The sequence below is a fragment of the Platalea leucorodia genome (assembly GCF_965183815.1).
Source record: "Platalea leucorodia genome assembly, chromosome: 5".
In the NCBI taxonomy this organism is placed as follows: domain Eukaryota; kingdom Metazoa; phylum Chordata; class Aves; order Pelecaniformes; family Threskiornithidae; genus Platalea; species Platalea leucorodia.
This window is the reverse complement of record NC_138827.1, coordinates 89,043,065-89,066,139: the sequence shown is the minus strand read 5'-3', so window position 1 is coordinate 89,066,139 and position 23,075 is coordinate 89,043,065. Positions and strand designations below refer to the sequence as shown.

The 23,075-nt window shown below is 39.4% G+C and overlaps 1 protein-coding gene across 3 annotated transcripts in view; it reads left to right on the top strand.

Moving 5' to 3' along the window:
- Positions 1 to 23,075, top strand: part of CLASP1 (cytoplasmic linker associated protein 1) — a 185,214-nt gene that overhangs the window by 120,720 nt on the left and 41,419 nt on the right. For 2 of the 3 annotated variants that reach the window (XM_082312843.1, XM_082312842.1), the window contains exons 22-27: positions 6,659 to 6,762; positions 10,239 to 10,483; positions 14,119 to 14,182; positions 15,808 to 15,971; positions 16,911 to 16,989; positions 17,973 to 18,116. In XM_082312843.1, the coding sequence (XP_082168969.1) occupies positions 6,659 to 6,762; positions 10,239 to 10,483; positions 14,119 to 14,182; positions 15,808 to 15,971; positions 16,911 to 16,989; positions 17,973 to 18,116 (800 nt within the window). Of the gene's footprint in view, positions 1 to 6,658; positions 6,763 to 9,283; positions 9,308 to 10,238; positions 10,484 to 14,118; positions 14,183 to 15,807; positions 15,972 to 16,910; positions 16,990 to 17,972; positions 18,117 to 23,075 lie in introns of all 3 variants that reach the window. The other variant, XM_082312844.1, reaches the window with a different exon arrangement.

Genomic DNA, 23,075 nt, shown 5'->3' with positions numbered 1-23,075 from the left:
ATTTTTGGTGAAAAATGGGAGGAGTTCAACTTAGCATTCAGAACCTGGTTCATAGCTATTTAAGATAAACAGATTAACTTTTTACTGAGTAAATGAAGCTGATTTGATACCAGAGCCATAAAGGAATAGTGGGTACGCAACTGTAGCTTGTTTTTATAGTTACCTGCCTAACTTCAATTTTGGATGAAGCTTTTTTCTTCAGCCAAAGTGTATAAGCAGGCTGGATTTCAGGGTTAGCTTGTCAGTGTTCTATGTCATTGTGCTGTGTTTTGTTTATTTTATTGAAAATACATTAACTGAAATACTGTCTTGAGGCCTTGTTCTGAAAAATAAACACAGTGTACCAGAATCACAGCTGGTGTGAGTTTGGTACACCACCACCACTACTGAGTCTGACTCGTACACTGACTATAAAATTTCAGTTACAGATGTCTATGACGCTGTTTGTAACAAACTTTATTGTGGGGACAGGGTCACTTCATTTTAGCTTGTGATATTTAATTATTTGAAGACTAATGCATTTCTAGAAATACATTGTTACTAAGTCGTTAAGGTAATGCGCGGAGGAAGTGTCAATGTAACAGTAACCCAATATAGCTGTTATCCTATTGTCTTTTTTTTCTTGTGTTTTCATTGAGATGCTTTAAGCTCAAACATGTTCATGAACTTGTTAATTGTGTAGTGTGTAATTAATCTGAAAGAAATTTATATATGTCAATTTAAGCCAAAACAGTATGATTCTATTACAGTATTTCTAGAACCCAGTTAATCTGACATTAATGCTAAGATAATATAATCCTACTGTGCATGGTCTATTTTTGCTCATAAAGATTAAACTTCTGTATTAGTGAATTATACTTAAGCTAGCTACATGTAAATGACAGGATTCTTGCATTTAATGGTATTATGGTCAATGTCAACACTGACATCCTGACCTTGCAGATTGCTCTGCTTTGTTTCGGGGCTGCTGTGCAGGTATGCATGTCTGTGCACCAAATGTCTTGCTTCCTAAGTTAGGAAACACCAGTGAACAGTCACTCTACGCTCAGCCTCCTTGCAGAGATGTGATTTTTTTTTGTTTTGTTTTGGTTTGGGTTTTTTTTGTTATTCCGGTTTCTTCACAGGCCTTGATCTTGCAGTGGCATCCACAGGGGCACAGCAGATGGCTTGGGAGAAAGCAATTGCGAGCTCAGAATCTTAACTGTGAGGTTCAGTCCATAACCCTGCACTGATCCTGCAAATCTTTCATGAGTTACTTATGGTGTCAGTGGGATTGTTCTCTTGAATAAATGCATGTGTTCTCCATAGTTAAAGACCACATTGCATATTCTGTATAGCTTTTTGTCAAGCTCTCACAGCTGTGGAAAAAACTTACATTTTATTTTTCTCACTTTGCTGATTTCTATTTTATAATATTTGTATTTGTGTTTGTGAATGCTTTGCCTTACACAGAAGACTTATAATTTTTCTGCTGCACACGTATATGCATAATTGACAAAGCCTGTTTGTATTAGAAGGTGATTCTGCTTTATTTTTTCAGTTTCTTGACAGTACTAGTAATGTTGTTAAAGCAACAAGGCCCTCAGTGAGTCTGTGGTGATGCATTGCTCAAATGAGCAATCAGTTTCTTGGGTCAGTTGCTTTGAGCTAGGTAAGCACGTCATTGCTAGACACAAGAAAAACCTCTTCAGAAAAACTAAGTTTCTGTCATTTGGAAATGGCTGGACCAGCTTTGCATTTGCTTTCATAAAGAACTCACCTTTATGCTGAATCCAAGAACTGAAAACCTCTCCAAAGGCATTTTGTGATTCACGTGCTGCTGACAACTGGGAATTGAAGCGGGAGCTATATTTGGCTTCAGCTCTTCTGCTACTGTGTGTGCTCCCTTGCTATTAACAATTTGTATACATGTGGTGTAATTCTAGATAGGTGTATGACGTGCATATTCAGAGTCTCTGTGCACGTACATACTTAGATTCAAGAAACATGTATGCAAAATTTGTTAAAAGCAAAAGACTTTTGGTAGCAGCAACAGCTATGATATGTGCGTACGTGTGTTTACTTGGAAAAGAAACCCAACCCAAAGACCTATCTGCAGTGGTTGGCTGACCTCCCTGTATGACTCTTTCTACTTCTGTGGTTACTCATTCTCTTTGTTAACGTTGCTTTTTTTACGCATAGGCTAGAATGTTGTGGAAAAATACCTGCAAGCACAATTCCTAACCATTCATCGTGGCTTCACTTTGGGGTTTAGATCAAACACATCTAAATCCTGCTCTGTAGTTCTGTGCTCCACGTTCTCATGATGGCCGTCTTCCAGATCTGTGGGTCTGGAACGTGACTGATGCGCACTGGGTTTTTCTGCTGAACTGCACTGGGTTTGGGACTGTTACAAATGAGTTTTGTCATGCATCGTGTTTACGGTCATGGGGAAAAGGGGGGAAGCTACGGATGGAGGCGTCGCTGTGGGGCTTGCACTGTATCTGTTATGCATCCATATACAGCGTCATTTCCCTGTCACTATGAAACACCTTTACCGGTAGCGGTCACACGCATCCCCTTTGGATTGTGGCATTTTCTGTCTCTGGTTAAATGTGTGTTAATCCTGTGGGTGTTGCCATTCCTTCTACTTGCAGCTTCTCGACGTCATTCCAGGTCCACTAGTGCTCTCTCCACTGCTGATTCTGTTGGGCAGTCAGGTGAACAAGCGCTAACTGCATGAATCCGCTTCTTATACGTAGTCTTGTTTTACACCATCTTAACATTTGCCGTCATGTGCATCAGCCAGCACTTGGCATGTGCTTCTCACCGCTATGAGGCTTTCTGTTCTGTTTTGTTCAATGTGGCTTTTTGTTTTGAATTTCATTTATTGGATGTTTTTAATTTTACGTATTTTAGGAACATTGTGAGCAGTGTTTAAACAAAGGGTGATCCAGGGCTTTCTCACTTCTCCTGTAAATTGGATCAGTTGTGCAGCATGGGCTAAATCCTGACTGTTGCAGAGTACTTGCAACTTCTGTTTATATTTCCTCTTTAGCAGTATAGCCGTTCCCAAAGCCTAGGGCTGGATCCCAGTGGGTTTCATCCCATTTATTACTAAATATTCTGGACTCCTGTCTCTCTTAATGAAAGTGCTTTGTGGGATCCTCTCCAAAATACAAAAGAGCAACAAGAATTAAGCACCTGATGTGCTTTCAGAATGAACTTTGGAGGATGACATGTGCTGATCCATTCTTCATATAATTCTGAAGGCCTTGTCCAAAGTACATGGAAGTTGTTGATAAAATGATTCCCTTAATTTCACTGGGCTTTGCATCAGGAGGTTAATGCTTACATATAATGAGAAAAATCTGCAGATTCCAGTGGCTTCTTCCTCACCCCTGTGCTGGATTTGCAGTTGTGGAGAACCTGTAACTCCCTTTGGAATCAGGATATTTCACTGGGAGTCTTAAAAAGAAATGAATGAGGGCTGCTAGCTTTGGGTCAATAGAAACTTAGTTGTGGGGACACAGATGATGTCAAAGATGAATGAGGGCTTCAGTGTTTGCTTGGAGGCTAAAATTGTATAAGGAATTAGTGATACTGAAGGTTATTTAGTTAACCCCCTTCAGGTAGGAAGTGAAAAATATTCTGTTTCTCTTAAGTCTAGTTAAATGGCTGTCACTTACCCAAAGCTGTCAAAGCATTTCCCTTGTCAGGTTACTCGGCAGAAATGACGCAAGCTGATTTGACTCCTGGGCATTTTTCAAAATAACAATTTGAATTTGTATTTAACAAAAATAATTGAAAATATTTAAAAAAAAAAAAAAAACAAAAACAACTCAGTTGTAATACAGAATTAAGCTTTGTTTGCATTCAACTTCCTGTGGTAGTCACTTCATGCTTGGCTCCTGTGGTTTGGTACAAAGCATAATCAAATTGTATATGGTTACCTGTGTCCTAAAGAAGGCCAAGATCTCCCTAAAAATGGCAAAATCAGGCCAAAAATGGTGGTCAGGAATTTTCACCAAGTTTATAACAAGTATAATGAATCTAGCCAGGGAGACAAGGGAATGTGGCCAGAGCATACTCTGCTTATTTCTTGCCCAGTAACACTGGGCTTACCTGTATTCTTTATCCCTGGAGCCAGATGTGTTCCCAGCCCCACGTTAGAGTATGCCAAGGTCGCTCCTAAGGTCTCACTTGTGCACTCAGGTATGGCAACAGTGTCTTGGGGAGAAGCCCAGAGTAATTTGGGTGTTATGAATTTAAAGATCACTGAAAGAAGTATTTCAGAAAATTCCTGATAGCCATGGAGACAGATAAAAGCCAGCATGCCACACTGTACTTAAGTTGTTAAAAAAAGCTCCATTTTGTTTCTTTATGCTGGGTATTTAAACTGATCTACAACTGAATTTCTTTGTCATTCTGTTCTTCATTTAAAAAAAAAAACAAACTATCTTCCCTTTTCTAATGTAATACTAAATTAACATGAAAACAAATGATAATGGTATCTTTTGATGCTAGGTTATTTGAAAAGTTAAAGCCAAATTCTGATCTCAGTAACACTTGAGTAATGGGTTTAAATATAAAACTGAGTCCAGAACTTGTCTCAACATTTACAGCCCTTGTACTGTACCAGATATCATTTACACTTAGGAAACTACTTGTCTTCTGTACATCTTTGTAGTGTATATCTCGGTAATAGTGACTTTAGTTTCAATCAGACCTAATGCATTATCATCTTCTCTGTGCTTCTATTAAGAGTGTACAGATCTTTCCATTTTAGGGATGAAGTACTGTTTCACCTAAATATTTGAAATGATTCTTCAGCCCAAGTGCATTAAAAAAGGGGATAGTAATAACACATACAACTTTTATTTCTTTGTGAAATGTCATGATTTGATTACTTTTTGGCAGTAGTTCTAAGAAGTTTGTTTATTTTTTTTTCCCTTGTAATGTGTTTTGTAGAAAATGTGCTTTTGTTGTAAATCAGAATTGTCTTGTCTGGGTATGTAACTCTGAGAAACAGTAAATTTTGATAGATAACACTTCTATTTGAAATAAATACTAGTCTTCAGGGTTTTTTTTTCCTCAAAATACTTCAGATTTAAAAAATCTTCCCTATTTCCCCTCAGTAGCTTAATCTCTGACACAATCAGGTAAAGCTTTGGAATTAGGACAGTAGGCTGGCAAACTTCAGTCTCTCATTTAAATTATGCATGTCAGTGTGAGCTAATTCCTTAAAAGGTATTTCAGTGCAGTAGGTTTTTAAAGAAGAAAGCAATGAAGTTTTGTGATAAGCACAGTGTTTTTCCAAAAAAATGCAGTAAGCTGCTGAATGTCGTGTTTGACCTCAGTTTTGTGGAAATCCATGATACAGTTATGCATTTTGATAAACATTTTTCCTTCATTAAATTAAATATAGATGAACTAATAAAAGACCTATGTGACTTGATCCCTATCTCTTGCTACTTGATGGCTGCGTCCAATGTGGATCAGCTGAAGGTCTATTAAATGGGTTCACGCAGCTTGATTCATGCACCACTGAATTTGCTGGCAAAACTCTTATTGGCACGTGTGAGTGCAGGGGACAGAGGTGTAAAGTATGTCCCAGGAAAGGTGTTCCCAGTCCTTGAGCAAAGACAAGCCCATGTGGCAACAAAAACTTGGAATGCCAAAACCAATCTCTTGCTGCTTATAGACCGGAGCCAGGATCCCAGTAATACGGTATCTGATCTACCCCCATCTAGAAGGACTGTGCTGCCAGAGCCTGGCCCGTGATACTCAAGTCACTGATTCTGTCATATCCCTGCTAGCATGGCTTTCTGAATTTGGCCTTTGCCCAAAGAAACTAATTTCAGTAACTTTTTTGGTGGACTGGGCAAATGATAAAGTAAACTAATTAGTATTAGGAGTGTAAATGGCATTTTGGACTCAGTCCTGTTGCTTTGGATGCCATTGAGAGCTTTGCCATCAAATTCAAACGGAGAGAGATGATACTGTTTGATCAAAAAAATCAATTTTGATATATCATAGAGCTTTTAAATGGCATTTAAACTTCTTCTCAAGAACAGTAATAAAACAAAAATTGGAGTCACTTCACAAGCAAATAATAAACCTTATTTTTATACTGCAGGGCGTAGGGGGATATTCTACTGGTTAATCAGCCCTTGAGACATAAAATAGGCTAATCTGGTGCTGCTAGTCTTGCATCCTTACCTGAGAAAAAGCTGCAGGATGGATGAGTGCTCGGGTATTAACATGTTCTGACACTGGGCACGATTCTGTCTCTCTGAAGTTAATGAGAAGCTTTCATTTGATTTCTGAGTGTGCCAGATTGGGACCAGCATGTCTGCCTCTGATATTAAAATAAAACTTTGAAACAGCTTCTGTGTACAAAGAAACACAAAATATATACCCTGCTTCCCAGCTTTAAAAAAAAAAAAAAATTAAGAAGTTGCCCTGAAGATCCAAAATTGTCTCTGGTGCCCAACAAACAATAGTTTATTTCTTACTCTAATGGCTAACTCTCTAGAGCTGTGGATAAAAGAGTGTTTAATGGAAAAGCACTGCGAGTTCCCAGAACCCGTGGGGAGAGCTGCTCGGGCACCTGATTAGGATTCCAAGTGAATGGGAATTCATTTAACAATCCCTTTCAATGTTGTCTTTTGTGCAGACCGGTTTGGACTCGGACAGCCAGGCAGGATGCCTGCTTCTGTGAATGCCATGCGAGTCCTGAGCACAAGCACAGATCTGGAGGCTGCTGTGGCCGATGCACTGGTAAGAGGAAAAATACAAAATGCTTCCGACACCGGAAAGTGGCTTAAAGTTACCTGTACGTACGTTCTCCTCTTTCTAAATAGCTTTGTTCTGATTGTGCCAGTGTCTGATGCTGTAGTTAGTTACCTTTTGCCGTTTTGTGTTTGGGTATATCGGCAGCAATATTTATCTCCTTATTCCATGTTAATTCTCCACAGTTGTTATCAAACAGACCGCTGTGGCTTGGTGCTAGAGCTGCAGGATGGGTTGAATCAGCTGTTTGCCTTTCACTTGGCTGTCAGAGGATGAACGCAGCACTGTGGGGGTGCTCGGCATCTGCGGGGTCAGGGATTTCCATCAGTCCTGTTATCTGCACGAAGATTTTGTCAGAAAAACACAGTGTTCTCTGTTAGTGTCGATTCCTGATCAGGTTTCAACAAGAACTGGGAATTTCACGAGTTCCTGCCCTGTGTCATTTGCACCTGGCTAGATACTCGGATCAGCTCATGACTTGGCTTGTCTGTAATCGGTACCATCTCATGCATTTAAATTGATGTGTATTTGTGTAGTGTGCTCCTCGTACTTTCTAAATATTCAGTGCATTTCCAAGTAAATTTATCGTCACTTTTTGAAATGTTATTGTCCTGTATAATCTTACTGTACTATAATATCTCTCGGGTAGAACCCAGAAGGTGTCTTCTGCTCTTCAGAAAAGAAGTGTTAAGATAAGCCTTTGGATTTACGTTGAAGTTTTGGGGGAGAGAGGATGTGTAGAGGCAAGAGCAATTATTCTAAAGCATTACCTGGGTACCAGTGTACCTTGGGTCTTCTCCAGCTCTAGACTTGAGCTGAGGGGCAGATTGCCTGATGTATCTGAGGCAGATATCTCAGATCTCTCTTTACTGAGAATGAACCATGTCCCCAGAGTTTGAGACATGTCCTCTCTCCATTTCCTAGTTCACTTTCCCTAAGGATGGCTAACATAGTTTTCCTTTTTATATTTGATTATTACTCAGCTCATTTCACCTCCATTTCTAGATGATTATTAGAGTACTCCTAGAGAAATATCTTTTTTTAAAAAATTTACCTTTCCATAAAAAAGTACTTGTGAACAATATAGAGGTAGGACAGCATATAATAGATGGCCGTGTTGTATTTAGCGGACTGAGTCATTAGTGGGCATTTTCGTCATCAAATACAACAGCTTGTGAGGCAGTTTCTGCTCTCAGCACTGCAAATTTGCCACTAGAGCAGTTCAGGGCATAACTATAGGTGGTGGTTTGCCTGTGTAAATGAAATCAGACTGTATCCCTGAATGTGAGCAGTTGCTGAATATGGGTTTCTTGAGGGGGGAGAGGTTAGCAGCAAATTGAAACACTGCTGTGATCGCTGAGATGTCTTTGGATGTGACTTAATCTTCAGCTAGACTTATGGAGTTTCCTCTTAAATATTCCACTTTTATAAACCAAATAACATTATACTGGAATGCTAAAATCTTAAGAGTTGAACACTTAAAAGGGAAATCCATAAGCGTAGCTGGAGACTAAGTTGTGCTACTGCCTACGTTGTCAATCTGAATTTGGATGACTTTAGGGGATGCAACATGATCTTGTTGTCCCCTTCTTTCCCACCACACCAATTTGCTCTTTTTCTTGGTTGTCTTCTGACAACAGACAATTTACAAACTCTGTTCAGGCTCCTTTTGAGAGAGAGTAGTATGATGCCAGCTTTTACCCAGCAGCCTTGTTTTTAGATGAGTGTTCTCTTCCCTATAGTAGGAAATGGAAAGAACTTCTCCAAAGGTGGCTTCAGCCAAATACTCATTTTAAATAAAACACAGTGGGTCATTTTGTGACCTCTACTCCATGTGTACAATTCCTGTTGGATCCACTGCTTCTGTTAAAGAGCTGGACTTGGCCTAAACCCACAGTGTCTATACTGGGAATCAGTGCTCAGATCTGTCAGAGGAGCTCAAAGGGTGATGGAAACTTTGGCATTAAGTAAGGCCTTTAAGCCAGGGGTGCCAGCCAGGGGGTCTTAAAAGAAGCTAAGCTTCAAAAAAGTGTGGTGTAAGAACTGCAAGTTGAAAGAGAACTTGGTTAAGTGAAGTTGATTAAATGTGCTGTAGTGTAGATAGTGGTTCCCTGACATCAGAATTTCTTTCCAAGACTCTAAAATCAAATGCTACTGATAATGTGTGGGGAAATAAATCACTACCAAAACCTCTGGTATCTTCCAGAGCAGCGTTTCTGAAAAGTAAGCAAAGAGGTGCTGTATATGGATCTGTCATCAAAAACCTTATTAACAGATAATCTCACTTCCAAGCTTCCTCATGGACATGGTAGGGTATACAAGTAGTGCAGGAGTTAGAAGATAAAGCCAGGCGTTATTATACCCACTTTTGTTTTGCATAAACTGTATTTTTTTTTAATTTGCTAAGACACATTTGCTATACGTTTTTGTTGCAAAAACAAACCCTACATAAGCTTCTGACATAATTCTCTATGCTTTTTCCCACCCTTCAATATTTTCCTGCCTACAGCTGTTAGGAGACTCCAGGAGCAAGGTACTAGTGCTTTCTTGACTTTTTATTTCTACTTTCCAACTTTCCCCACCCTGTTGCTAACGCCCATGATACTGCACTTGAGTTAATTTCTATGCTTCAATCCTGCAGTCCTAATGGAAGCAAAACTCTGCTGGCTTCACAAGTCCAAGAACTGCAGGACTGGACACTGGAAGGAATTCTGTAGCAAACACTTTAGAATATAGGCGATCTTTTTCTGATATATTGTCTTATCAATCCTGTTCTGTTAAGGTTCATTTAAGAGTTTCTTTTGCAGTATAGTATGCAATTTGTTTTGCTACCATAATTATGCTAATATCCCTTCTAATATCAAGGTTGTCAAAGATGTACCTAAGGGAATTAGGTCCTCTGATGCCATGCTATGGAAATGAGCGGGATTTGAGTACTCAACTCCCTTAGGAGCCTCTGGAAAAATGCTAGCCCACACTAACAGAGAAATTGTCATCTCCTATATCCCAATGCATTTCTAGAGTCACTTCATTATCAATATCAAAGTGACTGTGCATGCTAGCACAGATTCCTTCAGCTCTTTCTTCCTTATCTTTTTTTTTTTTTTTTTCTTGAAGTAGAGGTTGTATCATCGTAGAATCTGTAACAGTGGAACTGACCATTATTGACAATAAAACAACACATGATTTCATTGCCAGTAGCTAATTCCCCTGGGCATAAGTATCTCGCTTTCATGCTGGGGAAGGCAGGCCCTGTTCCCCTCAATAGTCTCACTGAAATCAATAGGATCTGTCTTGCTCTACTGCGAGAGGTAAGCAGGCAGTGCTTGGTGACGTCTTTAAACACTTATGTCACTATAACAATAGCATTAGTCTTCCTTTTAGTGATTATGGATAGAATGTTTTTCTTTTGGTATTGATGTAACTATATATAACTTACTAAGTCTGAATTTCCCCTTTTCCAGAAAAAGCCAGTGAGAAGAAGGTATGAGCCCTATGGGATGTACTCCGATGATGATGCTAACAGCGATGCATCAAGTGCATGTTCGGAGCGCTCCTACGGTTCCAGGAACGGGGGCATTCCACACTACCTGCGACAGACTGAAGATGTGGCCGAGGTCCTGAACCACTGTGCCAGCTCCAACTGGTCTGAAAGGAAAGAGGGGCTCATAGGTCTTCAGAACTTACTGAAAAGCCAGCGGACACTGAGGTGACCTTGATAGTTTTATAGTGTTGGTCATTCATGAGAGATTGCTATAGTCAGAAGTCAGTAATACGTACCTGCCTTATGTAGACAGATAGTATCTTTCACAGCTGTGAAGGCTTTGTCTCCACAATGGGGGACTTTAACTACTTTTGGAAAAATTTCTGCTATGTCATCAGTATAATTTATGTTAAATTTGTAGCAGTAATGTAGAAAGGACTCAGGTAAGCATGCTATCTTCTCTTAGCCTTCCTCTGTCTTGTGAAGACCTCCAATGGTAGGAGGTTGCAGCACAGTGAGATTTCCCACAATGATGGTAATGTAAATGCACTCAAAGGGTGGTACCATTTTGACATTAGTCTGTTTGAACCTTCAATATTTTTTTCCCCAGCAACTTAGTTGGTGAAGCAAACACTCACTGCACTTATTCTAAAATGACTTAGGGTGTGTGTTTCAAAGATGAGATCAGACGATGCTCTCGGTATGTTGGGTATACTTTGGCTCTTTATGAAGTCTGTGTTAGGTATAATTATCGATAATATTTATAACTCTTGAAAAATCTTGTATCAGAAACTTGAGTGTCCTACAAATGGTGGTTTAGAATGTAAAGGGAGGTTTCTTAAGACAATGAAGTAGGTGTGGCAACTCTGAAACTTTGCTTATGGTAGGAGAGGCAGACCTTTTTCCCTTGTTGAAAGCCAAATAAACTCTTCAAACACCTTTGGCATGTCACACATGAAAACATATCCTAGAATTACTCAATAGTCATGGGGAAACTTCATATAGCCACAGATCACTTTAACAAAAGACAACTGGCTCTCAGGCTATAGACTTTTCACCCTTAGTTTATGGTGAAAGTATTTGGAAACAAGATGTTTATCTTTTGGCTCCTTTGAAGATAACATTCACAAACAACTGCGACATTTTTATTTTCCTGTTATGAATATTATGTACTTAAAATATAACCAAGTTTATAAGTGGTCGTTGTATGGTTTATAGCCTACCTACTTGGATTTGCGCAATTGTTTCCCTTTTAAAAGGCCTTCGCTGGCTGAAAATATTTGATGTTAACGGACTGAATGAAAATGTACTGAGAGCAGGTCTGGAAAGGTTCTGTTGCCATCATAAAAATATTCTAGCACTTCACATGATGTGATGCAGTCCTTAAGTGGGAAGTGCTACAGTTTTTTAATATGGGTAGTTAGAGTCTCTAGATCAGAGATGCTTTTTGATGTGGTCTGTTTACGAGTCTTTTAAAAGATACTTCCCACACGTATGCCGTCTTTTTTTCTTTATTTTAACAAACTGTCTGGAAAGACTCTGGCACCTCAAATACTTGCATGAAAAAGTTGAGTGAGACTTTGATTTCACTACAAAGGTGTGTGATGATTATAACCAAGGTTTTGAGTGCTGTTGGGGATAGTTCAAGGGAGGAAATGCTGAGAAGGTTGGGTGCTGGGCTATTTATCCAGATCAGTAGCTCTTAGCAGAAGAATTTCTTAGCAGAAATGCCAGTAGAATTCAACTATTGTTTTCAGTCCTGCTGGTTGCAGTTTTTGAACTGTACTGCTGTCACTGGTCCCTCAAGCTAGCACGTTTACTTAGCTTTGATCCTGAATAGTTTATAAACCTGTCCCAGAAACTACACCCCTGCAGAGTTATTTTTTTTAATTTGATACTGGTTTTAGTTCTCTAGATTATATTTCCTTTTGATTTGCTTTTGGTCTGCTTCCTCCTTGGTTCAGGGTTGATCTGGTGCCTGTCCTAACGATTAGATTTTATCATCCTGTTTGTTCCCACGGCATCTTGCAGAACATCATCAAGGTCATTAGTCCAAAGGGCAAGTCTGTCTGCCTTCTAATTAAACCTGATATCTTCTGTTGTGGTATAACAAGTTTAATAAAAGGCAGTGATGTGGCTAGGTTTTCTCTTAGTACTGTGAACTGAAGGATAGCTGATCCTACATTAACTGGGATTTGCATATCCAGAAAGATGTGCATGCAAAGTGGTGTGGTGCTTACCTACCCTCTTTGTTTCATACAGTTTCATGTGGTCTAGTTCTCTAAGGGCTCCCCATAAGGTCGTCTAAATAAAATAAGGCCAACAAGTCCCTTAAGGAAACGTTCTTCCACTGCCTGCTTCAATTTAGTACTTGAATTGTTACCTCCGGTCCATGAGCTTTTAGAAAGAGACATGCTTATACTTGCTGTCTTCATGTAACATTTGCCCAGAAAGAAAATTAATTAGAGTAATAAATAGGAATTCATTCAGAGAGCTGCAATCTGCGTGAAGTCGGGAGAGCATTGTAGAGTAGTTGTTTTGAGACTGCGTGGTCTCATCCTGAATGAAGCTGGCAGCTTGCTGTGGCGTCGTCACAAAGACTTTTTCCTCTACATCAAACTCTAAAGACCATTGGTTTTGTGCCCTTGATCAGCCGTTCATGCATAGGTTTATTTGTAAAAATGTCCCGTGCTACTTATAACCAAGCTAACATAAAATAATTGCAGACTACTAGCATATTCTGGCCTGTTCTCTGAAGCTTGTTTTGAGAGAGGGGGAGGTATGTTGGTGGATTGTAGAATTAATGTCTTTCTGGAAAGAGGGTACCTGTAGTCAAGATCTGAAGGGCTGTTCTCTGAGCAATCGATGTGCTCTAATTACATAGTAACATACTGGTTGCTCTAATTACATAGTAATTGTGAAAAATATCTAATTGCATCCACAGTATGCAGGAAATGTTACCTAACTGTCTTGCTCTGTTTTTGTTTGCACGGTAAACAAGCAAAATTTCTACATTCTTTGACAGTTTGCCTTGCAGGAAAACTAAGACTTGTATTTTCAATACGTTGCAAATAAGAGCTTTGGCACCAAACAGTTCTGCATTTGACTCAAACTCAGTATCTTATGAAAGCGACCCATACATCACCCTGCCATAAAAAGAACATTACTGAGCACCTAATAATCTCTTACTAATAGGAACTTAGATTGTGCCTTGATTAAATTATCTTCTGACTTACCAGGTTGCCCACTTGTTAATCTGTCTTCCATTTCTATGTATTTGTCTCCTCAGTGTGCCTGCTCTCAGACTTCGGAGTCAGTTCTGGTATCTGTTAATACTGTGGGATTCTAGACTGATTTTACTGAAGCAACTGAGAATTTAGTCCAAAATATCTATGATTAGTATATACACAAACAGCATGAAATTTCTGATTTTACTTGAAAATTTAAATTCCCTGACACAAAGGAGACTTGAGAAACTTACTCCTAGGCTGCAAAAGACCTGTGTTTCAGTGGGTCAGAGACCTTGACTCAGGCAGAAAGTAAATACCTCCCAAATGTGCACATTTCATATTGTCTTCTGCAATCCAGAATATAGAAGTAAATAGAAGCAGCAGAAAATACAAGTGTCTGGCTTATGATTTTAAAAAACATTTATTAGATTTCTTAATGTAAGGCTGGTGATCCCAGCAGTTAAACTGGAGTACCAGTTAAGGCTTTGCCTAGATACAGAGTTTTCAGAAGTGTGACTTAAGTAACATTTAAATGAAGAAGTTTAGATCTTTCAGCTGTTAATATTTATTAGCTTTTTTGCCACAACTAGAGCTTTAGCATTAATATCATGTTTTATTTATGTATTTTAGCCGAGTCGAGTTAAAAAGGCTATGTGAAATATTTACTCGCATGTTTGCTGACCCTCACAGCAAGGTAAGTTCACAAAGACTTGGCTTGCTCTCTTACATTACCATGTGTGCACATTTGACACTGTTCCAAGAGGAATGTTTTGTATTTCTACCCCTGCCATCTGCTGGGGGAAACTGGCATTTATAAATCTCCTCGATTTTTATCTGTTTTACAATGAAGGGATGTGTCTCAGTCTCTCTCATGTTGCTAGGAACTGGTTGCTCTGTGCTTCCCAGGGAGCAACCTAATGCCTTTCAGATGTCCGCTCCTGGACCGAGAGGTTCAGTTTTATCTGTACTTCTCTAGGGAGTGTCTTGGTGATACGTGGTAGAGTGAGGTCCATGAAGGGTAACGAGCCATAGTTCAGTATCATGGTCACTGGGGTTTTTGTATTGTGTACACCTGGGAGCAGTATGGAGTCTCACCAAGATATTGTTCTGGATCTCAATAAATAAATAAAGTCTTTAATATAGCTACTTTGCTGCCTTTATAACACTGACCTTTGAAGTTAAAGACCGTGGCATGAATTTACAGACGTCTCTTAAAAAGAAGCAGACTAGGGAATGGGGAGGTTGGGCCCACAGGCACATTCAGACCCAGTGGTCTTCGATCGACAGGTAAGTGGGAGCAGGGAGAGGGGAAAAGCGAGTTTCATGCCCTTTCCTGAGGAGGTTTGCTGGTTGAGGGCAACCAGTAATGGCTGGGTAAAAACATCTGCTCTTGGGTTAAATACAGTTTGAGAAAGAATAAGTTGTATAAATATTTGTACTTCAGACCACTTGGTAAACCAGTTTTAATAAATGGTTGTCAGGTGGAAATCCCCTGGACAGGCTTAGTCACCTGTCACAGGTCTTGCTTGAAGTCTGCATTTTTGGCCGTAATTATAGTCTGGACCAGCAGTCCCGCGGGCCTCACCAAGTGTGGCAGTGCCTGCCTGTAAGGTCTTAATGCTTTGGCTCTCAGAGGTTCAGTATGTGTTGTGGAAAGGGTGAAGGTGTAGCTGTTTGTTTGCAAAATATTTCCAATTTCTGAGTAAGGTGAGGGTTTATTGCACACTGGACTCAAGTATGTCCTCTCTGGCAGCGATGATCTGTCATCTGCACTGCCTTTATAGAATTATTGCTACAAACTCATTAGTTGTGGTGTTAAACATATGTAAACTTTGTTAGATATAAACATATATAAAGATACGTTACTTTCATGAGTGAGGAGGCTGGATCTGATCCAAGATATATAATGTTTTAAGTAACTCCAATGAGAAGAGATTGTGTTTTACGAAAATGTAAACTTTCAATGAATGCATCTTTTATCTGTTGACAAACTGCATCTGAACAACCAGCCTTGATCACTATGTGTGCTAACGAGTGGTTTGTTTTGTTGCATGGCCTGCTTTGCCGTGGAATTCACAACAGAGAGTAAGTGTATTCTACCCCCTTCCTTCATTCGTTTCATGTGGTATTTTAATACAACACATTTTAGACGTGTCTTGTCTGATTTTTTTTTTCGGAGCAATGTAGTCACTAAAATCATTCATTCATGAAACTGTCTGTAACAAAATCATCCTGAAACTCAGACTGTAAACCCCTCCCCTTTGATTATGTTTATTTAAAGCATAGTATTGCTTTTTGTGACACTTGTTTTGTTTATAGGTCTTCAGCATGTTCCTGGAAACCCTGGTTGATTTCATCATCATTCATAAAGATGACTTGCAGGATTGGCTTTTTGTTCTCCTGACCCAGTTGCTAAAGAAAATGGGAGCAGATTTGCTGGGGTCTGTGCAGGCGAAAGTTCAAAAAGCTCTGGATGTCACCAGGTAGAGTACTCAGATGACAAATGTTATGGAGGTTTTTGCAGGATTACAGAAAGGCATCCGATGAACATTTTAGAAACCCGGCAGTGCCGTATATTTTGAGGGCTCCATCTTGAGGAATAGCAGAATAAAGGAGAACAAAGTTATGTCACAATATTTCAAGCATTGAATTAAAAATCTGTCTCTTTCCTAAACAGATAACTTTAAAGCATAACATTTAAAATGTGTAACTGATTAATTTTGTTAATTTGTTTTTTTGGTGTGGATGTGCTTTGATATCACTTTTCTTTTTGATTGATGGAAAAAAAAATATTTGCAGTATTCAGAATATGAATGGTGCTTTACCACAAAGTTCAGAGCATCTTTCATGTTGTTCAAACAGCAAATAATGGTAATGTCAGGATAAGACCTTGAATGCTACTGTGATGTGCACACCAATTCTGTAGTCCATGTCCTTTCCTAAGGATGTCCAGCCCAGGACATGGTTACAAAAAAGTTCAGCTCATCCTGGAAATAGGATAATTAAGAAAAAAGTAGTAGTAATCCAGGAGAAAATAGCGTAGAGGAGGGAAAAAGAGGAGAGAAATCAAAACAAGGTAGGAACTCTGAGGACAAGATAAACCAGGCTGCTACTGGAGATAAGGGAACAAAGCACAGCCTGAAATGAAGAAGGAATGGAAAGGTGTGCCAGAAGCTGGATAAGAGTACAGACAGCAGCTAGAGTAACAGTGTATAAAGGTATTGATTTAGCAGTTTTCTCCAGTATTAAATCAATAATCAGCTAATCCTTAGACTTGGAGTTTCTTTGGTTGATGGCAAAGTTAAGAAGAAGAAAAGCATGATAGGTGTGGAAATCTGTTGTGTAAGCTTTAATGTATCAAGTTAATTTAATCCTGAAAATTTATGTTACATTACATTTTCGCTTTTGTTTTCTTTGGACAGGGATTCTTTTCCATTTGATCAACAATTTAACATTTTGATGAGATTTATTGTAGATCAGACCCAAACACCAAACCTGAAGGTCAGTATCAAAAGCCTTTTCACTAAAGCATTGACATGGTTGTCTTAGCTTGCCATGTCAGGCATACCGTAAAGCATTGAACTCATGATAAGATAACTAATTGTAAGTACCTGCATGATACAGAAATTATATTGGCAACTTTGATTAACTCTCTCGTTTCCCATTTTAAGAAATCAATATATCTTTAAAATAGGGCCCTATGACTCGTCACAAGTCAGTAAGAGTTGGGCTTTAAGCACACTGGAACATATTAGAGTAAAGTTTAGACATGGAAAATTCCTCTTCACCCTGGTCTTGGTGGGAAGAAGACCTGGCTGTGCAGGACAGAAGGGACCAGACCCTGTCTGAATGGCTGCGAAACTGGGACCCTAGGCGCAACTTCACAAGTTCTTGTTGCACAGATCAGATGTAACGTGTAGGGTTTGGAGAAAAAAACATCAGAATTTTCTGTTACTGAATCGTCCCAAAGGAATACTGTTGTGCAGACTGTTTTTTCCAGAGGTGGCTGTTTCAAGGCTATAGGAACACTGTAAACTCTGGAAGTCGTACACATATATCTTCCAGAGACGGGAATATACAGGAGGCCAAATGACTCAAGTGTTCTTTCTTCAGTCTCCCAAATTTTGGACTTTTTGAGACTCCAGCATCAAGCATTTGGTTTGAGACCAAAAGCTATGGTTTGACATCTGGAACAATAACCACTGGTGGAAACAACGTGGTGGAGTACTGATTTGCCTATGCAAACGCACAAGGAGACATGTTTCAAGCCAGTTCTGATACACCATTCCAGATTCTTACTACACAAAATTTATCCTGTCTAGAAAGTTGGTCTTGATTTTTGAAACATGACACAGAGACATGTCACAGGGATATTTTTTTCCCCCATGTGACATAGGTCTTGTTAATCTGTAGTGGTATATGTTTATTATAGGATAAATCTGTCTTTGCCAGCTCATATTAACAAATCCCTTTTCACTTCTCAGGTGAAAGTTGCTATCCTGAAGTATATTGAGTCCTTGGCAAGACAGATGGATCCCACAGACTTTGTGAACTCCAGTGAGACAAGACTTGCTGTGTCTAGAATTATAACTTGGACAACAGAACCAAAGAGCTCAGATGTGAGAAAGGTAAGCCAGAATGATGAAGTATTTGCAGTAATTATTGTTCTTAAAAAAAAAAAAAAAGAAAAAAGAAAAAAGAAAGGAAAAAAAAGCCCTAACAAAAAACGGTCATAAAGGTAATGAAAAATTCAGTGGTTAAATTCTGACTTAAAAAAATGGATTTTACATACCTTACTGTACAAACAAAATTGCCAGTTCAGTAAAGACACATTTCTAAAGCATGTCTTCATATTTTTTTTTCTAGTAGGTACTTAGCCGTGTGACTTTAACTACTGTTACCATGCAAAAAGAGATCGTAGTTTGAAAATGTGTTTTTTCTTGAGCAGTCTGGAAATATCCGTAGGTTTTTGTTTATTTGGGTGAAGGCTCTGTGCTTTGTAGACTCAGCTGAAATCTAGCACAACTTCTGTGTTATAATATTGTTAAAAGAAAGTAAACAAATCAGTAAGTTGCCAGGGGCTCTCAACTCTTTTCTTTTAAGAGCTGTGTGTTTATCTCAACCTGGAAAAAATTGACACATTTAGGTCAGGCCTGGGTAATAAAGTTACCTTGTTCTTGCTGTAGATGCAAGTGTCAGGCAAGCTAAAATGGGCAGATAGTGATACTCGTCTCTCCCAAGAGAAAAGTGAGACGTAGTTTTATGTACCTGGCATCTGTAACACGATTTAAAATTACCTTCTTTTCCCAGCCCAGATGTAGAAATAGATTCCAGTAGGAGTTAAAGGCTTTATGTACTTGGATTTAAAAAAAAAAAACTTCAAGCATTTCAGAATTTAAAAATTGTATGAGATTTTTGTGCTCTACATGCACTTAAAATGTTGAATTAATACTAGAATAACGTATTATTTTATAACTTTGGAAATAAGAAAATTATTTTTGTATTAGTGATTATTTGATTCTGATGAAAAGATCACTGGGTATCAAAGGTCCTGCAACTGCAGCGTTATCTGATAGCTGACACAAGGCTTCAAAGAAGCTTTTTGGGTGCATGTGGTTTGCTTTCTGGCATACAGCTGATTGGATCTAGAGAAAAATGTCTCATCCTCTTTTCTGAAGACTTTCTGCAGGGATTATTCACACCAGTGTGACTGAAATTTGCTTCTGCAAGATAGTCTGCCTCAGAAAAGAAGGGTGACTTTAAACACTGGACTTAGATCTAGAACACGCATTTCCATTTTGCTGCTTCCAGGTACAAAGTCAGAAAGAACTAAACAGGCAAAGCTGCTTCTCTGTTACAGTTCAAATAAACCTCAAGCAGTTTACTCTGCTGGTGATCTGTGAGAGGGGAGTTGTAATTAATTTAAATAGAAATATACATCGAAAAGCAAAATGTCTGCATATTGCCCAGCAGAAGAAATATTCCACCATTAGGTGTCATCATTGCTGCATGCAAAATTGAGTGAAGAGTATCTGCAGCAGCTGGAAAAATTGGCTGTTTGCTGTGAAGCTGTGGGATGTGGGGAGCGGGTGTTCACAGTGTGGTGTCCATCCTTCTGTCTGTTTCAAAGACTTGCAGAGCTCTGGCAAAATTTCCAGCAGACTCCACCTGAGCAGTACCTGCTCAAGTGCTTTGGGGGCTGATAAGAGATTACCGAATCTAAATTCTTTTTATTAAACCCGCATGTGACTTGGATTTGCCTCTGATGCCTGTAGCTTTCAAATAAATTATTACACAGTTAAGCTAACTTAGGCTACTAAAAATGAATGCCCAGGTGATCTTTATTTCATCATACTATTGCTGTACTATGATTTTATTAAGAACATAGTACAAACCACAGGCCTTAGAAGAAACACTGCAGCAAAGGATTTATAAGCAATCATTGGCCATTATCTCTGTCAGGACTGCAGTTAACAGACTAATAAATTCGTTATGCAGTAACGAACTGGATTATCACGGGCCAACCCAGACGGGTGAAATGTTCTGAAGAACACAATTAAAAAATTGTCCTCCTTTTTTTGAGACTATAGCCTGGAAAAAAAGTACCTTTTTCATATCAAGATGACGCATTTAAGGATCAGAAGATTCTGCCCTGGTGGAAGGTACTACAGTGGCCTTCAAGATCTGAGGTTTTCTAAGTGCAAAGCAGACCATGCATTCTAAACATTGTCACAACCTAAAAATGGAGACAGCAGTTGAGGTTATGGGGGAGAGGGAGAAGAACCAGTTCAGTCTTCAAATGGTCAAAGTACTACAAGAGGCCTGTAAAAAGTGTAAAATAAGGTAATTTTTCAATAGAATCTGGATTTTTCAATTTTTCAATAGAATCTGGATTTGAGACCACCAGTGCAATCAGCTCCTGCAAGCTGACAAGACGCAAACTTTATTTTTGGTACTGGGGAGTCTTGCCTGGCATAGTCTAGTCCATGCGTACTGCTGCGGCTGACTTGGTGGAACAGCGATGCCAGTGCTCAACTGCTTGCTGAGGCAGGGACTCTTTCCCCCAAGAAGTGTAGTCCCAGAACCAATGTGGTTCTCACCCAGATTTGAGTTACTGAATGCTACCTTAATGCAAGTAGCATCTGTATGTGTGATGGCCATGCTGTTCTGTCTGGATTTTATCTTTGGGCAGATGCAGGTAAAACAAGCTTCCTCATGCTGGTGGTGAAGGATATAACTGGCATCTGTCAGTGAGGAAAGCATGTGGCTGCTGTGTGCACATGGCAGTTAGTCATGCAGATCTGATCCTATGGTAGCAATCAAGGCATCTGTTCAAGAAATGGATAATATTTTCAGTCAATAGTGGGATTATCCTTTTAGTAGCGATCGTCTGTCTTTACTGGTATTCGCTATGTGTGATGGTCATGGAGGTCCCAGCCCCGTAGTGCTTAAGGCACTGGAGAAAAATAGAACAAAAAATGGCATTTAGTCAAAAAAACCTTTTCAAACTGAGTGATACAGTTTTATTAATAAACTTTGCATATTCTTATGATGACTAATTGAGCACACTTAATGAGCACACTTCTTCACCTGTCTGACACCTCACTTGAACTACAGATCATGTTTTATAACTAGTGAGATCAGAAGGAAACTTAGTCAAAGGAAATGCTGTTGTGCATAAAACAGTTTATGTTCTCATATGGACTGATATCTGTAGCTACACGTAAGCTCTGTTATCACAAGAAAAACATGATGTACTTTGAGGAACGTACAGTTGCTATTACAGAGCGTCATTGACAAAATGTCGTGATTCCCTCTCAGGGCAGAAACCATTTAAGCTGCTGATAGTAGCCATGAACTATGTACAGTCAAAATTATTGTCATAAGTATTGCTTTATGTTTTAAATAAGGTGATCCGCAGTGTGTTACAGGTAAATATTTGTCTCGTTTTAAAGATTGTTAATACTTACGGGTGTTTACCCTGCATTCAAATTAGGATTTACTTCCTGCAAGCAGTGCTGGAAGAAAGGTGAAAAACATTTGTCCTCCATGCTGAACAAAAGCCATTGGGTAGGAACAGGTCACGCAGCACTGCGTGGAGACCTGGGTGGGATGTGGTTCCAGTGCAAGGAGAGCACCAGGTCATAATTTCTGCACACACAGCTGGCTTGCTGCTTTTTCCCCAAGCAGAACGTATTGACGGCCAGGGCACAGATCAGGATTTCAGATAACTGAGCTCTAATTTTGATTGTACTAGCGTCTAACCTTGCGTGATGCGCTTGACTTTCCTGTGCCTTGGTTTATTCTTCTCTGTAACAGGGTGTTAATTCTGATTTTTCTCTGGAAAATGTTTACGATTTGATGAAATCATTTTACAAAAGCCAGTTAATTACGACACATAACAGTAACCCAAAATGGCAATGCACATACCGTGATGACTGGTCTGAGGACATTAAGTTGGTAACTTCACCATGTTATCACTAATATTGCCAGCAAAGTTATTGTGCAATCCTTACGTAGGTAAACTGCTTATTGAATTTGGATGACAGGCTTGGGCTCTGTGTGGGAAAATACTTTGATCTTGGAAAAGGGCCATCAGTTTGAGAATGAAAATTAGAATGAGGCTTCTGATTTGACTCTGGCCAAAGCCTAAAGAAGCCTCATGTCCAAAGCTCAGGTGAATGGAAGATTTTATTAAACGTGAGTGCTCAGCATTTGAGGGGGTGGACTTGTCTGTGAGGGCACACAGGATCTTAGCGTTTAGGAGGAGCTTGTACAGGCTGAAGGGGAACAAGGCCTTCCAAGGTGAAGGGCCAGTGACATTGGCCACTGTCTTGTTAATCAGCCAAGCTCAGGTCTTAATGATATATAACAAGATCTGTCTTGCCTGATTGTCATTTGGACTACTAATTTCAGGGAGGAAGAAAATCTTCCCTTTGTGCCAGATATCCTGCCTGGCTTCTCTGTTGATGAAATGTTCCTACAGTAGTTTTATTTTACAAGCCTGAATGCATTTTTACATGTGATGGGCAGCCTCATGTCACATGTACGTTATGTTCTGCTTTCCGCTTACGTAACTGGGAAAACCTTTTTTCAACTATCCCACTCATTACCAAGTTTGGCCAAGTTGCCCTTGAATATGGACGGTAGGTGGGACTTGGTAAGAAACTAGAACCATTGCAGTGAATCAAAAATCCCAGGAGAGTGCTTGTGTTACTGTGATTTGCATTAAGATGAAGTCCCCCTCAGACTACCTGGGGGTAGGGCCCTCCTTGGATTGGCACCACTGGTTTGCAGGTGAAGTCTAGAGGTGTACAAAGAAAACAAGTCTGGGATCAGACTTTTTTCCTAAAACTGATTAATTGAGAAACTGTTTCTGAATTATACCAGAATATGAGGAAGATTTCGGAAAGAAAGCTGCAGGCCAACAAATTCTTCATATGCTCAAACAGCCAATGAAGATGTATTTACTTCTTTAACCAGTAGTCCTAGATGTCAGATGTCATTTCTCAAGAAATACTGATTTTGTCACTTCGATAAGGAAATCATATCTATGAATAAAGCCTAGAGCAAGTTTGCATAAAATA